Source organism: Rattus rattus, chromosome 9, assembly GCF_011064425.1.
Source record: "Rattus rattus isolate New Zealand chromosome 9, Rrattus_CSIRO_v1, whole genome shotgun sequence".
Lineage (NCBI taxonomy): Eukaryota > Metazoa > Chordata > Mammalia > Rodentia > Muridae > Rattus > Rattus rattus.
In genome coordinates this window covers 69904497-69921837 of record NC_046162.1, presented here as the reverse complement: position 1 = coordinate 69921837, position 17341 = coordinate 69904497, and the positions used below count along the sequence as shown (strand labels likewise).

The following is a 17341-nucleotide window of genomic DNA, read 5'->3' as shown; positions in this document are numbered from 1 at the left end:
TTATGGGTGTGTATCAGTATGTTTGTGTGTGTCTGTGTCTGTATATATATGTGTGTGTGTCAGTGTGTCTGTGTGAGTCAGTGTGTCCTTGTGTGTATATGCATGTGTGTTGGTGTATGCATGTCTGTCTTTGTGCATGTGTATCAGTGTGTTTGTGTATCTGTGTGTGTCTGTTTCTATGTATGTGTCTGTATGTACGTGTCTGTGTGTGCATGTGTGTGTCTGTGTGTGTATATGTGTGTGTGTCTGTGTGCTTGTGTGTGTGTGTCTGACTGTGTATGCATGTAAGTCTGTGTGTGCATGCGTGTCAATGTGTGTATGCCTGTGTGCATGTGTGTGACGTATGTATTCATGTGTGCAGATGTTCATTCATGTGGAGACCAGAGGCTGACACTAGCTATCTTCCTCAATCTCTCCAGACTTCACCTCTCTCATTCAACACCTAATCGCCTGATTCTTCCAGACTGTCTGGCCAGCATGGTCTGGAGCCTGTCTCTGCTTCCCCAGAGTCTGTGTTGCAGATGCCACCACCCCATCCAGCTTTTTTCCTTGGTACTGGGACTCTGAACTTTATGACTGAGCCGTCTCTCCACCCGGGGCTGGATGATTAGTGATGCCGAAACTCGCTGAGCTCACCCACATGTATTTATAAACCTCTCTCTTCTTTAGCTCTTCTCCTCACAACCCACACAGACACCTCCTCTGAGCTTGCCTCTCGTCAGTATGTGCACACATCCCCTCATTACAGAGCCATCTGACCCCTCTTCCTTCAACCCTGATCGCTTGCCCTCAAGGGTTTTGAGCTGACTCCTTCAGATTAGAATCTCAGAGCGGAGGCTACTTCTGAGGTCTCCTCTGTCCTCGGCTTTCTGCTTCTGGGATCATCCTCCCGCCCTGGAGCAAAGGCAAAGCTTGGTCCCAAGGCAGTGTCCCCTTAGAACCAGCCAAAGAGCAAAGGAAACCCTGTCTTTCCTGAGATCAAAGCTTTGCAAGACAAGATCACCATGGCCTAATGCCATGCTGCTATGGCAACGTGAATTTTAAGCAGTCACCAACAGAACCGTCTCTTCAATCTCAGCAGCCCTAGAGCCAGCCTCTCCAGGTGGGACTCCCTACAACAAGGGACAGGGTGGGCCCCAGGCATCTGAAGCATTTTCTGAGGGCAGGCCAGCTCACCTTGTGGCTGACATCTGAGGCCTGACTGGATAGGGGAGGGGTATCTCATTTATGTCTCCAGAGATACACTGTTCCTAGGGAAGACACAAGGGCACCAGCAGTCTCAGAGGCAGATCCCGAATAAAGAGACTGAATAGAGCTGCTACCTCCCGCTCCTCAAACACAGGCTCCTCTGTGAACATGGGGTCTTCATAATGTCCAACCTCAAAGACGCAACACTCTGGGAGACAGACAACGTAACCGATGGCATAATGAAAGGTCTCTGACTGTGCGGGGACGGGTGATGACAACAACAAACCCACAGCCAGATCCCTGCTGAGGCTGGGTCACCTCCATGGGCACTGATGCTCTTGTGCTTTGAGTGTAAAATGTCCCCCATAGACTCATACATTTAACCTGTGGTCTCCAACTGGCCGCGCACTGAGTAAGAAGGTTATATAAGCGTAAGGGGGTGGAGCTTTGCTGGAGGAAGTACGTCACTAGAGGTGGGCTGTTTCCCTATGAGGGAATAGAATGGAGTCAGCTAGCTTCCGGTTTCTGCCGCCATACCTTGCCTGCCTGTCATCATGTCTCTCACTCCATGGTGGGCTCTCTTACTAGGACTGCAAACCCAAATAAACCCTCTCCTCTCCAAGTTTTTGTTTTTAGAGTATTTTGGCGCCGTAACAAAATGAAACTAAAGGATCTAGGGGATGGGCATGGAGTTACGTAGCCAGAAGTATCTCTGGTCATCTCCACTCACCATGTCCTCTTAGGGCTAGAAATTGACAGAGGGACCAGACCCAAGCTTTGATGGCATCTAGAGGGACACGCCGAACCTTAGATGTCTGCATGCTACAGTAGATGCTGGCACATTATCAATGGGCTAGTGACAGTTCTGGCCAAAATGTAAGATAACAAGTGTCCATCATTGAAAGAATGTTAATTAGTATAGATTTCCAAAGAGGCAGTTCCTTGCGGGGTGGGTTGATTGAAATAGGCAGTTCTTTTGTAACACAGATATTCCGATCCCTCCTTTTAGTTTCTGTCCTGGGAAGACACGGAAGCGAGAACAGAGATGTTTGTTGCCGAGTGGTTGGTTTCCATGAAAACTTGGGAACAACTCAGCCTTTGCCTTCGGGAGGATGATGTCAATGCCACGTGAATGTGGCGTTCATTTCCCAGAGCCACCCTAATGAAGCCCCACGGAAAAGGTGGTGTAAAACAACAGGAAGTCACTGTGGAAGACGGGAGAAATCAAAGTGTCCATTGTCCCACAGCCTCTGGCCACTGTGCATCTGGCTTCTTCCCTCCCAATAAGGTTCCAGGCCTTGCTCTGATGACCCACCCTAATCTAGCTTGGCTCGTGGTTTAGTACAATCACTCGCTTTAGGAAGTTTTATTTTGAAAAATAATGTCTTGCCACGTACCCCTGACTGGCTTGGAACTTGCTATGTAGCCCAGGCTGGCCTCAAATTCGGGCCAACTCTTCTGTCTCAGTTTCCCAAGTGCTAGCACCACAGGCATGACTCACAGTTGGAGGTAAGATTGGGGAGTATGGCTGGAGCCCCCTGGGATTCTTCAGCTCTTGTTCCCTGGGATGATTAGACAAGGATCCACAGAGAACGATAAAACTCAGTGCAGTTTAGTATGACGAGGAATGCTTCCAAAGAAGGAGATGGATTGATTAAAGCTGAGAGTGTTGGAAGCTCAACAACACTCCTACCTCTCTGATTGTGACCTTTATGGGACATTTGTATAGTATTCCAGCTATATCTGCTCGTGCTCTGGGTGGGAAAAGAGTTTCCAATCTTGCTTCTTTTGTTTGTAAGTTTTTTTTGTTTGTTTGTTTGTTCGTTTGTCTCAAACCATTTATTTCTCCCAACCAGAAGGTGGCCATCATTACGGGTGGATAAACACAGAACTCTGCGTGCAGCAAGTCTCGAAGAACAGAGGTGCAGGTAAGTGAGGTCCGGGCTCAAGCGAAGGTGGAACCGTTCCAGCCCACCTTGGCTGCGTTCACGTCGTAATAGTTGATGTAGACCCGGTCCGGGCTGATGTGCAGGCGATCGGACAGCAGGCCGCACAGCAGCTTGCTGTAGTTGCGGTTCTGGGCGCCACCGATCTTGCCGATGCTGTGCAGGCTGCGGAGGGCGCAGGGGTCGCTCGTGCCGCTAAAAGTCATGAGCTGGTCCGGGGCCACGTGCACTGCGATGTACTGTGCCGGCTTGCCGGTGGCCTGCACCCGCTGCTGGGTGAGCTCAGAGAGAAATCCCTCTGGCACGGAGGCGTGGGGAACATTGGTGTTCACGATGAACATAGGCATGGTGGCAGAGAGACTGCGAGCGACATGCAAAGCGCGGTGTAACCCAAGTCTTGTATGTAAGTTTTAACTTCTTTCTGCCCAGCTTTTCTGCCAGACCACCATGCCTCACTTACCAGTACGTGCATGTGTGTGTGCATGCATGCGTGTGTGTGTGCATGCACAGTACCCTCAAAAGCCTGAAGAGGGTGCTGGATCCCCTGGAGCTGGAGTTGCAGGCAGTTGTGAAATGGGAGGATTTCTATTACTGATGGGTGGTGAGGTCACATCTGCAGCATAAGGGCGGTGATGTTATTGTCCCACACTAGAGCCAGGAATAAATGCACGTGCATGGGAATTCACAAGGAGCTCTTTCAATGAATCTACAATTTGCGGGTGGCCAACTTCCTAACTCCTGGAGACCACGTCCTGTAGGACAAACCTGCTTGATAACTACTTTCAGATAGGGTTGGGGGATAGAAGTCAGTAGATGGACTACTGACAGCCTTTCTTTCCTACGCATTCTGTGTAGACAATTGCTGCTATCTGCCTGGGACTGGACCACATAATGACAGGGTCATGTCAGCTACCTCAGCTCCCTTGTCACTGGTGAGATTCTTAGGCTCTCTGGCTCCTGCTCACCAAGGGCATCTATGGCCCAGCTTTACCACTGAGTTACAGTTGTCTTCTGGGGTTCTCTGGTCTCTCTAGAGATCATATGAATCCTTCATTTTTGCACTGGGCTCTGCATAGCGTCCCTACTGAGGCCAGTACCAGCCAGGTTCATAGGCACACACTCCCACACTTGTGACACACTGATACTCCATTCATGCAGCTAGATGAGATACATACACGTGGCCAGAGAGCCTGTGTGCATAAACTTCCTTATGCAGGGGCTTGGCCGGGGCTCTGGATTCTCCTCCCCAAGAACCGAATAGACTAGTGCTCCCCGCTCCCCTCCCATCAGCTGAGAAGCTGAAAAGCAGCTCTTGTGGCCCGATGCTGGCCTGGCTGACCTGGCTCTCCCAGTTCCTCAGCTTCTCTTCTCAACAGAAGAGCTCATGAAGCCCTCAGGCTGGAAAGTCAACCATGAATGAGACTCTGTTGGGCTTCAGTCCATACCCGTCTCTCCAAGGCTGGGACACTCTTTGGCAAACATGGAGGAAGTTTCCTTTCTTCTGGAGACTTCCCAGCCTCTCTTAGAGGATCTGTGATCCTGAGACTCCCTCTTCTGGTGAACTGTGAAGACAGACACCCACCATGGCAGGCTGGGCCTCTGAGTCAGAAGTATTGAAGGATCCCCATTCCCCTCACCCACCCTCCGCAGATAATCAATCCAGCACCCAGAGACCCCAAAACATCACCACCACACTCCTTATTTCTAGCAAACAAGCACATCATCCACTCAGGTCAAGGAATTCAGAGATTTCTATGGGCCATCCAAAGGTCGGATGCCAAGAGGGCAAAGGGGCAGTTGCTTTGGGGGGGGGGGTCCCTGGAGAAACGTGCTGTGTCAACGGCAGGAAAACAAGCATTTCTCTGAGGCTCTGGCGAGTGGAATTAGCTGCTGAGCTCAAACTCTGCCCCCTAGTTCTGCTGTAAACTGAAAAGCAAGAACACACCAGAGGTACCGTCCACTTGTCCCCTAATGGGCAGGCCTAGCCAAGATGGAGGTCCTGAAGTCACTCGCAAACTCATCTACTGAGAAAGAGGTGCTCCGCCCTCTCTTAAGTCTGCTGAGGAGACCATTTAAATGCTTCCAAGCAATCCCAGACACAAGACAGCTCATAGATGAGCAAAGTGAAGTAAGGTCCCCAACAGAAAAGAGGTCGAACCCTATGTTCCCTCAGGGACCCAGTTCCCAAGCTGAGTACAGAGCAAGGAGAGCAGGCTCACTCCTGGGGTTAAACTCAGAACCTCTCTCAGGGTTTGTCATCTGTCGAGTTTTATGCAACTCAAGCTAGTGAAAAACCAGCTATGTTGCTTAGTGTTTTACCGACGCGACACAAACTGAGTGTCTTCTCTTCCTTTGACTCTATTTGCCCTGGACCCTCCTGTCTCTGGGCAGCTAGCTCATGTGTGAGATGGAAACTCTCCAGATATGAACCACTCCCTACCTTCTGAGGTTCTGAACTTTTCCTACCTACTGAACTTTTGACTGGTCTATAACAGGTACAACCAGTGGATTCCAGAGCCCTCATGGTTAGTTCTGAGGATCCAGAATGGCTTAGTTCTCTTCAGGATTGCAAAGGCTTAGAAGTATTGCCCTTTGAGCATAGACACCGAAATCCAAACTTGAGAGTCCCCTTGTTTCTAGACACACGGGTTGATGGTAGACTATAGGTCCGGATTAGCCTCATGATCTCATTTTAAGGTGGTTCTGCAAATCAAGGCATCGAGTAAACCAGCACCACATCTTTCATTTCACGATTTCAGTGACAGATGATGAGGGGTGACTGTCTTGTGGGTCTGGTAGCAGAGATTTTGTGGAATCTAAGATGAGCAATGTCCCTGAAGAAATGAGGGTTGGCAAGGTCAAGCTTCACTCACGCACCTGCCCAATACTCATTTTTAGAAGTGCACATACAGAAAGATTTGAGCAGCCCCACTCTTTATGTCTCACATGTGATAAGCCGTCAGAGACTGAAAGCAGGTCAGGGGCTCTTAACTGCTAATTGAATTCGGGTGCACTTGAGGGCTAAAAGGGAGCCACGTAATGAGTGGTTTATTAAACCTCCTTCAAGGACGTTCCATGTGAGGTCAAGAGCTGTTTTATTCGGCATTTAATCCTGAGTCTCTGAGCACAATCCCTGGAGGACCCAGTGGGACAATACCTCAGGACTGGCAGAAACCAAAGTCAAGGGTATATGGCTCAAACTCCCAAGTTGTTTGTTTGTTTGTTTGGTCATTTGTTTTTCTTTTTCTGGTGTAAAAAAATGTGATTTAAAAAAGGAGACTTGTTCGATATGGTCATATTAGGAAGAGGGACAAATAGATTTTGCTATGGTGTCCCCTCCTCACTGTCCAGTAGGAACCAATTTTTCTCAGTGGTGATGCCTCTTGTATTTTGGACAGATAGTCTTTTGTTAGGAGTTTGGAGCACTGTAGCATCCCTGGCCTTTATTTACTGGCTTCTGGTAGCAATGCCCACTCCCTACCCCAATCTTCACTTTCGAAATTGTTTTCAGGCACCATCCAACATAAAGAGGGAGACAAATTTGACCCAGTTGAGAACCATTAGATGAATCCATGGCTCAAGGAGTCTTACCATCAGCTCCTCAGGCCTGGCACAGTGCCAGGCACGCAGTAGGGGCTTAGCTAGCAAATATCTGTTGGATGAATAGCTGCAGGGAAGGTGAGCAGAGAGTGCTAGGTCCACACCTCCAGCCTGTTGCATTAGAAGAAGAAAAACCAGTGTTTCGCACTCCTGCTGCAAGGAGCAGTGGTCGAAGATCTTGTTGCTGCAGCACGGGTCCCTCCAAGAACCCTGCAGGTCCCAGCTGGTGACTATATACAGCTGAAGACTGATGTAGGACCATTCTCAGGCTCTATGTGACTTCTCAGACAATGGCCTTGATTCAAGGGTGCCCTACGGGTGGCCTGCCTAAAACATTCTTGAAATTGACTCATCCCTGCATTAGACCATTAGTCCTTCCCTCTCACCCAGGTCCCGCTCTGGGATGGATAACCTGCACTATCAATTGGAAAGCATCCTTCTGTATCTATCCATTTCCCAGAGAAGTTGAACTGAACACGGAAGACCCATCCTGATGATGAGTCTTTGTATGAACAGAGCCATGACATCCCATTAGTTGGGGTCCTGGACTAAACAGAAAGAGAGGGTGCGCTGAGGGCTACCATCCAGCTCTTACAGCAGATACAATGCTACCAGCTGCCTCAAACTCTGGCCACCATGACGTCTCCCACACAAGCATCTGCAAATGGTGAGGCAAAATAAACCCTTGTGTTTGATGGATGTTTTGACAGAGGGATGGGAGTAGTAGTTTCGGGCTGGGGAGATGATTCAGCGGTAAAGAAGGCCGCTGCTCTTCCAGAGGACTCAAGTTTGATTCCCAGCACCGGTGTCAGGCAGCTCGGCAACACCTATAACTCCAGGTACAGGAGATCTAACGCCCTCTTGTGGACTCTGCAGGCATCTGCACTCAGGTGTGCACAAACCCACATGGAGTCTCATACACATGCACATAATTTTAAGAAAGAAAAGGTGGAAGAATGAAGGAAGGAACAAAGGCAGGAACAAAGGAACAAAGGAAGGACACATGCTTTATCCTCCCCCAAACAAACCCTGTCTTGTGAACCTCTTAGAGAGTACAGTGTTCCAAGTAACCCGTAGCCTAACTATTGCCCTTTCTGGGCATTGCCACCCTGAGGGACTGCCACCCTGAGGGACTGCCACCGTGGAACTCAGTCAATGAAATCATCCTGTCCAAATCAGTTCCGACAGGGAGGGAGTTCTCTGAAGTAACTCAGTGCCTCTTGCTCACAAAACTGAAGACCTGAGTTTAACTCACAAGCAATAGGTTATAAATAAACCCAGGAATATGCCAGTGCCCCCAATCCAAGGAAATCCTCCAGATGACCCTTTTATTGATTTTAAGGCAGCAAGGGATGTCTTCTGGCCCACATGCCTGTCTGGCCAAGCAAGGGAAAGGCAGTGAAAGGGAAAAGGTGGCCGTTGGGAGTCAGCCAGAGCACACGTCCATTCCATTGGACTCCACCCCATTCGTTTTTTTCCAGTCCTCCAATATCATCCTAATGCACTTGGGTTTGAGAGCAAGTGTGCCCCAGGTCTGGTGGTGTCTGCCAGGACCATCTTTCCGGCACAAGGCCCTGCTCAGCCCGCCTTCCCTTCCGCCAGGCTCTCCCAGGGGCAGATGACTTCCTTTTCTGTGGTCTGGTCGCCAGACTCTCCTGCTCCGGGGTCATCCGAGTCCATCAGGCAGGGCCCACTGTCCGTAGGCATTTCCATTTTGATCTGGAAAAAGCTTCAGACACACAAACACACACACAGGGAAAAAAAAAAGAAGAAAAAGAAAAGAAAAACCTAGTGAAGAGGCTGAACGGGAACAGCAGGTAATCCCCATGTGATCGCCGGGAGACAGGCAATCACGATCACGTGATCGCGAGAGTCCCAAGGACGAGCATGCCTCAGACACTGACCCAGAGTGGCGTCTGCAGCCGCTGGCTCTGGGGACTCCTTCAACTGGAGTTTATATCTTTCTGTTGAATCAAGGACAATCCCAAATACGCCATATTTGGGTTTTCAGTCTTTATGGTTTTGATTAAATCAGTGTTGACATACCAGCACGTAATCCTCAACCCCTTTAAACTGTCTCTTGGGGACACTGGAAAGGAAGCCTTTTCAAAGCTCCATGCCCATATGTGAACTGGAACAGTAGCCATGCAGCTAGAACATTCTCCCAGCAGGGCCAGCTGAGGAGAATCGACAAACTCATCCTCATCATTTCCTAAAGCAACAGATCCAACCTCCCTTCCTACTCCTCCAAGCCACAGGCAAGAAGGGGACATTGGCCAGTGCTCCCTGCTGTCCCCACACTCACTGCACTGAAGAGACCATGCTCTCCGGGTCTCCATAGCAACCTAAGGCTCCTGCATAACCTTTCTTTCTCTGAACCCAGGCAGGGCCAACTGTAGGATTGTGTCGATTGGTTTGGGGGTGCCTCTGAGTGCCCCCCCTCAGCTGTGGATTGGGGCACACTGTAAATCCCAGCACACTGTGGATCCCAAACACCCTCTAGGCCTCTGCTGTGTTGTGTGCACAGTAGCTGCCTCGGGGCACTTGGGGTTCTCAGATTTCAGACTCGGAAGCTGACACTCATGACTTTAACCACCACAGGAACCAATATCTTTTTGAGGCCCTTTAGGAGAGCAGGCAGGTGTCAGTGAGAACCAAAAAGGCCATGACACCTAAGGTTTAAGAAAGGGTTGGAGTCCCTGGGGAATCATGTCTTGGGGACAAGATAGCCTGTGGTCAGTGTTGAAGCCCCTTTCAAATGCGTGTGAAATGGACAGATAAAGAAATAAAAAGGGGTTGGGGATTTAGCTCAGTGGTAGAGCCCTTGCCTAGGAAGCGCAAGGCCCTGGGTTCGGTCCCCAGCTCCAAAAAAAAAAAAAAAAAAAAAAAAGAAATAAAAAGACTCCTGTCTCTTTCCCATCTCCGGAAGAGGGAGAGATGATGGGACTGGGTTTGGGGGGCATTTGGTCGCTTAGAGATATAATTAGGCTACTTTTGACTGGTCTCCACAGTCCTCATTTCAGCCCTGTGCCCCCATCATTGGCATGAAGCCACAGACCCCACCCACACCCACACCCACACACACTGTCCACAATGCGCACAACAGCCCCTCCCCCAGCTTCTTACTTGGCTACTTTCTTGGGTTTCAGCCTGGGCAGCTGTTGACCCATGTCCCCCAGAGGCTGCACCTTCCCGTGTGACACAGAAGGGCACTTCGGTGAGAGCCTGGCAAAAACTGGTGATGCCAAACAGCCCCGCCTCAGAAACCTGCCAAGGGACAGGGCGGCGCGGGCCTTGAGCGGGGCCCTGGGCTGGCCGTGTGGTCGTGAGCGGTCTACAGAGATCTCGCCGCCCTCAGTGACTGGGGGCCCAGGGTTGGCACCAGACCAGCTGGCTTCCCCCTTGCCCTCCAGCCCTGAAGAACCCTCCAGGGCCACTCGGATGGGCGAGGGGCAGATGGCAATGCTGGGCCGCCGGATGAAGCGACTTGGGGAAGGGAAGGGCTTCCTGGGCGAGCGGCAGGATGGTGAGAAGGGGCTGGAGGGAGAGGGAGGCACGCAGGTCCCTGTGTACACGGCCAGGTGAGGGCTGGGAGCCAAGTGCTGACCTGGCTGTGGGAAAGGAGAAAAGGAGGTTCAGTAAGGAGGCATGTCAGGGCCGACAGGCTAATCTCAACTAACGCAATCTCCTTCCAGCCACGAGGGCTGATGGGCTATCCTCATCTAATTTGAGCTCCTTACAATCTTATCTCATCTCACTCAATCTCCTTCTAGCCACTAGGGCTGATGGGCTAGCCTCATCTAATTTGAGCTCCTTACAATCTTATCTCATCTCACTCAATCTCCTTCTAGCCACTAGGGCTGATGGGCTAGCCTCATCTAATTTGAGCTCCTTACAATCTTATCTCATCTCACTCAATCTCCTTCCAGCCACCAGGGCTGATGGGCTATCCTCATCTAATTTGAGCTCCTTACAATCTTATCTCACTCAATCTCCTTCCAGCCACCAGGGCTGATGGGCTATCCTCATCTAATTTGAGCTCCTTACAATCTTATCTCACTCAATCTCCTTCTAGCCACTAGGGCTGATGGGCTAGCCTCATCTAATTTGAGCTCCTTACAATCTTATCTCATCTCACTCAATCTCCTTCCAGCCACTAGGGCTGATGGGCTATCCTCATCTAATTTGAGCTCCTTACAATCTTATCTCATCTCACTCAATCTCCTTCTAGCCACTAGGGCTGATGGGCTATCCTCATCTAACCAGATCTTCTTACAGACTATTCTCATCTAACTCAATCTCCTTCCAATGATCCCAACCTGTTCTGGGTGCCTCCAGGAGGGATCGATTGAAAAGGTTACCCTGAGGGACCTGTGACAGTGGCACAGCCAGCCATACAAACACCTCTTACCAGAATCCATCTACCACAAACTGACTTTCTTCCAGTCCTGGGATGCTGGGGTGTGACCCTGCTAAACTTGATTACCCCTCAAATCAAATCTCCAGAAGCTTTTGTCCCTCCTACCCCCAAGTCACCTCTTCGTCGAACACCATCATTTTAGACCTGGAGGATTTGACACTATTTTGTTGTTGTTTGGTGTGTGTGTGTGTGTGTGTGTGTGTGTGTGTGTGTGTGTGTGTGTTCTGCTGGGAATTGAACTCATGACTTTGCCCACGCTAGGCAAGTGCTTTCCCACTGAGCCATCCGCACCCAGACATTTAGCTGCAACAGTTTAATGTTAACTGATCAGTGCAAATGGGGAGTCCTGCAACTGGTGCCCTGTTGAGCCTCCACACCTGAGACCACACCCACCTGTGTCCACCCTGGCAAAGTGTTAGGGGCTCCAATACTAGCACCTGCCCAGGCACCCCTTTCAGCCTGGGAACTGAGGGGAGAACCTGAGGAGCTCACAGGAAAGAAGCAGTTCTATAGGAGGAGTTGATTCTGTGATTCAGCAGAGAAAAAGGAAGGACCTCATTGTCCCAGCCATCATGGCCCCAGAGTTCAGAGTGTTGGTGCAGAACGGGAGGGTGTGGCATTTTCTTCAGCTCAGGGAACCTGAAGGAACTTTTTTCCAAGTTAAGCAAGGAAGTTAAGGCAGAGGTTTCCCTGAGCTCCTCACTGCCGCTACCTCTTCCTTTGTAGGTCACGGAGGAGGGTCAATTGGTGTGGGCTGCTGGGTCCCTTCTGAAGGCCTGCTGTAGGCATTTACCACAGGCGAGCATGGCATGAACAGAAGCCCCGAGGAGAGGTGGGTGGTGTCTTAGGGACAGCTGAACCACTACTGCTTCCAAGAGAGGTCCATAAAGAACTACGATAAGGGACAGACCTTCCTTGCAACAGCCACACAGAGGTCTTGCTCAGACCCTAAGACTGAAGGGGGCTGCTAGAGCCCTGGGCAGGAGGTGACTGACTTCAGAGTGAGGCCCGCTCTCAAGGTCATTCGAACAACCCAGGCCCAGTGTAGAGTCAGTCTAGGGCAGCTGAGCAGAACGACCTCACTTGTTACCCAGCACTAGGAAATTAAGACAATGACAAGATGTGCTTCTGAGCCTCGCTGTGTGACCCAACAGCCCCTGCTGTCCCTATTAATGTGTGTGGGCCATCACAGTGCCTGTGTAGTTTCTATGTCCTGGAATTGAACTAAGAGAGAGGAGAGAGGAAGAGGGTTGGGTAAGGTGCCTACTAAGTGCATCTGAACCTCTCTGCCTTGGAATGTGTCATGAACTCCAGAGATCACCCCGCTTTACAGATAAGAAGTCTGAGGCTCCTGGAGATAAAGGAACTTAACGGAGACTGTGTGGCTTGACTCCTCCTTTCTCCTCCTCTTTCCTTCCCTCTCTCTCCCTTCCCCATCTCACCCCTTCCTAGAACCTAGAACTAAACGTTGGCCACTGTCTTCTCTTCGTCACTTACCTGGCCTGAGATGGCCTCTCCTGGGCAAATGGCCACTTTCCTAGTTGATGCAGGGCAGTTTTTTCTCCCCTAGCTCTTTCTCACAGGAAACCATGTGTTTCCACTCTCTTCCTTCCCGTGAAGGCCCGGGCTTGCGCTCCGTAAGCCAGCCCTCCAGTTCATGCGCCTTCTAACCGATGATATGAGCAGCGAAGCAGCGGCGTGCAAGACAAGTGGTGCAGAACGCAGAAATGCGACAGGACACAGACAAAGTAGAACCTGGCTTAGAGCTGGTGCGAGCAGCTCCTTTTTTTTTATTGTTGTGCAAGAGAGAGGGACCGCAGGAGCATGAAATGAGGCAGCACATTAACGGAAGACACACGAAGAAATCAGAGTTTTTAATGGAAGACAGAGCAGATGGTTCGGCGTCCATCAGAATCTAGCTGAGAAGTCAAAGACCGGTGGCCATGTCCAGCATGCAAGGACCCAGCCACCCTTCAGTCTCTTCCTGTCGACCCCTTCCCTTCTTCTCCAAGAGCAAGCAAAGCTGGTCCCATAAAAGACAACTTAGGTGACCCCATCATTTCTTGGCTACCCATCCCACTGAACACAGTCTAGTGCAAGACCGTCCTAAGCTGGGACTGGCCCTCACTTCAGTCACAGAACTTGTTGGTCTGTTGGTCCCAACATTATTACTAATGAGTCCTTAGAAGCTGTAATTAGAGGATACAATACCTCACACATAACCGAATGCTGTCTAGAGAGCACAGAGGACACTGATTCAACAGAGAGATAAGACAGTTTGGGATGATAATGATTTGAATCCGCCTCAGTTTATACGTAAACCAGAAAGAATAACAGGTCACTGACAGAAGAGAGCAGCTGCTCACTTCAAGACTGCGAAGCATACAGGGATTGTAGTGATGATGGTGGTAAGAGGAGTGGTGGTGATCGTGGTGGCAGCGGTGATGATGGTGCTGCTTCTGTTATGGAAGTGGTGGTGCTGGTGGTGGTGGAGGTGATGGTAATGTTGATTCTGATGGTGAGGATGGTGGGAATGGTGGTGGAGAGTGATGGTGGTGGGGATTGTTACAATGGCAGTGACAGGATGATGGTGATGATGGTGACAATGATGACCATGATGGTGATGACGATGGAAATGGTACTGACGGTGACAGTGATTGGGTTGGTGATGATGCTGGTGGTGATGGCAAGGTGATGGTGATGGTGATTGGGATGGTGACAGTGATGGTGATTGGGGTGATGATGATGATTGGGGTGGTGACAGAGATGGTGACTGGGGTGATGATGATGATTGGGATGGTGATGGTGATTGAGGTGGTGATGATGATAACAAGACGTCGATGATAGTAATAGTTGCGATAATGATGTTGACAGTAGTGATGGTAAGGGTGATAGTTTTGATGGTAACAAAATAGCAGCGATCAGTATTTGTTGAGCGTTTCTGATGTGTCGGCCATGATTCTAAGTACTTTACTCTTATTTTCCTGCCCATGGCTCTTGGGTCTTTTACTTAATACCCATAATGAAAGCAATGTTTTCTGTAAAAGTCAAACAGGAAAATAGAACTCTACAAAGGACAGCCCATAACCTTAGGAAAATAATATAATCTAGCATAGTTAGCCATCGTGGGCAGAGAAGCTTGTGGTGTGGTTAAATTCCTCCATTAAGAAATTGAGATGCTGTCTGAGAACATGACATAATAAATGTTATTGTAGTGATTTAAACACAGTAATAACATTATCTGAGTATGTGCCATTTGAGATACAAATGGGCCCCGAGGGGCTGCTGTTAGCTTTGCCCATGGTAGCAACTTAGCAGGAGCCATTGACCCCTTTAGAGCTGTGGCAGCAGCCACGGATGCTTTTTAACACCTAAGAATTAGAAAAGAATATCTGGCCCCTTAGCCACCAAGCCTGTGAATCTCCTTATAGATCTTGAGACAACACTATCAGACCCAGGCTCTGACATTTAGGTGAGGCAGGAATGAGAGAAGGGAAGAGCTGAAGCTTGGAGTTGAGGTACATGGAGGCCACACAGACATATGAAGTCCTGGGAGCTGGATGATAAATAGAGCCTTCCAGGATGGGTAATCCAGGTTACCCATTGGTCCTAGCCACGTACATCAGCTACCTACTGTAGGGCCTCTCTAGTCACCTTAAAGTCTTTACTCTTCCACAGGCTAGTGGTTCCTAATGTGACTTCCCAAAGCATCATGGGGCTTCCCTATAATTTAACTGCCCACACTCTTGTCTTTCCTGTTAACCGTAAGTAGGCAATAGGTGCCTCTCTCCTCTCTTCTCCTCACCCCTGTCCCCACACCCCAGTTCCTGACTGCAGCATCTGTACCATGCTTGGCCTGTAACAGAGCCTGAAGAGCATGTGGGAGGCTGAGTGGTTGTGATGCACAGAAGAAAACTGGTGCTGGAGCCCGAGCCTACTTTTGTTTGTTTGTTCTTTCTGTTTGTTAAGAAAGGGTCTCACTGTGCATCTCTGGCTGTCCTGGAAGCCATATGTAGAGCAGGCCTGCCTCTAACTCATAGAAGTCTGCACGGGCAAGTGTGGGTTTAAAGGTGTGTGCCACCATACCTAACCTAAGCCTGACACATCTTCTGATGGCACAGCTTCTGAAAGCTTCTCTCGGGCCAAACAATTCTCTCCCTACTCTGGCTTAAGCTTTAAACACAGACAAATCCCTAGTCACACCATGGCTCGTGGTATAGCCATTCGCACCCACACAGCATCAACCCCTGGAGCACAAAGACCACTTTGCACATTTTTATCTCCCATAATCTTCTACTGATCCTTATTTTTAAAAAAAGAAAACTGCTCTTTAAGAGCCACTTGCGGTGGTACATACCCTTAGTCCCTGCACTTTGGAGGCAGAAGCAGGCAGAGCTCTGTGAGTTCAAGGCCACTCCAGTAGCCATAGTGAGTTCCAATTCAGTCAGAGCTACATATTAAGACCTTGTCTCAAAACTAAATTATATATATTTGCATGCATTCTTACTCTCCCTCTATCCTCCTCTTCTTCCTCTTCCTCTTCCTCCTCCTTTTTGTGGATTATCAATTGTTGCCATCTTGTACCTATCGTTTGGATGATGTTCAGATCTCTATATTTTCATTCACTGAGTAGAGAATGCTCACCCACTCTACCGCCCGTGACTCTCACCGATCCTAGGACCTTGTACTTCCAACGCTGAGTAGATTCCCATATATGTGGGAAAGAACCCGAAACAACACACTGTTGTCTTTCAGAGAATGACGGGTTTGAGAAGCACAGGTGATGGGGAGTGGGGTGGCAAAATGGAGAGACCAAGGATGAATAGGATCTGGGCAGTGGAGCCCTGAGTAGCTCATGACAAACTCATTGGTTCCGCCATGCTGCTGGCGTGATCTCAGCTCATGTGGACTGATTAGAAGGGACAGCAAACATTCTCTGGCTTCATGCTTCCCCAACTTTCCCACTTAAGTAGGCCAAACAGCAGGAGAGCTGGGTAAACATGCATCCCCCAGGAGTCTTAGGGGGCCAGCGCCTGAACCTGCATAGCCAAGCACGAAATGACTTTGATGTCTCCAACGTTGGCCTTAAAAATTCATGCGCATCTTGCATTCTATTTCATAATATATTTATGGTTGTTTTAATGTAAATTTTTAAAAATTACCTAAATTTCCTCCTCCTATTCTAAATATTCAAGTCAAATTGGTACCCCAGTTTTGGAAGTGATCTTGAGACAGTCTCTCTCTTTCCATAAATGAGTAGGGAGCGAAGAGGCGCTGTGAGTTGCTCTGGACTACATGGCTTGCGTTAGAACTGGGACCAGGGCCCATCCATGCATCCATCCATCCAACCATCCATTCACTCACTCATTCATTCATTCATTCATTCACCAATCCAATCATGTGACACACAAGTATAGAGCTTGCTAGGTCTTGGGCACTAGACTCCAAGAGGGAAGATAGATTTTTGTCCCTCTCCTTATATCACTCAGTTTATAACCCGAAGCTTCTGCTGGGGAACTCCAATATAAATACCCAAAAGAATAGTTTTTTAAAAACACGTCTCTTGGTGCCACCTCAGAGTAACTTGTGAACTTTGGAAATGCTTGTTCTCCCCTTTGGGGCTGGTATTATCTTGCTAGCATGGAACCAATGATGGCAAACTACTTGTATTGGCTGGACAGTCTTGAGTGACCTGGCCCCGCCCACCTCTCTTAGTCCCGCCCACCTAGCTCCTTGTCTTGTGCCATTTCTTCATCATTCGCCAGACTCCATCCACCTGACTTTTCAGTTCACTCTGAACCATTTCCCACACCCGGGCTTTGTCCTTTTAATCCCTCTCTCCTTGCTTGGTCCACATCCTGTGACAATTCTTTCTCATCCTCTGTTCCTCTGTCACTGTTTCAAAGAGTCATAAGACACAACTTCCTTATCATGGTATCATACCCGTTTCCTTCATAACCTATTCAACAGGTTTTATCCTGTTTTTAGTTAACAGTTACTACAGTGAACTCAATTCTATACACTTCCTGTATCCACATATTTTTCAATGGGTCTCTGACATATTTTTACTAAAAAGAATAGAGTCTATTTCCCTACTCCTTTTCCCTCTTTAGACACAGGGTCTCATGGAGCCCAGGCTGGCCTCAAATTTATTATGCATATAAGGATGACCTTGAACTCATAATAG

At 49.1% G+C, this 17341-nt stretch overlaps 2 protein-coding genes across 2 annotated transcripts in view; both read right to left on the bottom strand.

Moving 5' to 3' along the window:
- Positions 1–3131: 3131 nt before the first annotated feature.
- Positions 3132–3481, bottom strand: LOC116910036 (macrophage migration inhibitory factor-like). The gene has a single exon (XM_032913821.1). It carries the CDS (start codon positions 3479–3481, stop codon positions 3134–3136), a length of 348 nt encoding a protein of 115 aa, XP_032769712.1. The 3' UTR covers positions 3132–3133.
- Positions 3482–8035: 4554 nt separating this feature from the next.
- Rgs9 (regulator of G protein signaling 9) overlaps positions 8036–17341 on the bottom strand; it is a 72771-nt gene continuing 63465 nt past the window's right edge. Inside the window, exons 18-19 of the mRNA XM_032912662.1 lie at positions 9861–10345; positions 8036–8463 (exon numbers count right to left, since the gene is read on the bottom strand). Of these exons, the coding sequence (XP_032768553.1) occupies positions 8313–8463; positions 9861–10345 (636 nt within the window). The 3' untranslated portion in view covers positions 8036–8312. The remainder of the gene's footprint in view (positions 8464–9860; positions 10346–17341) is intronic.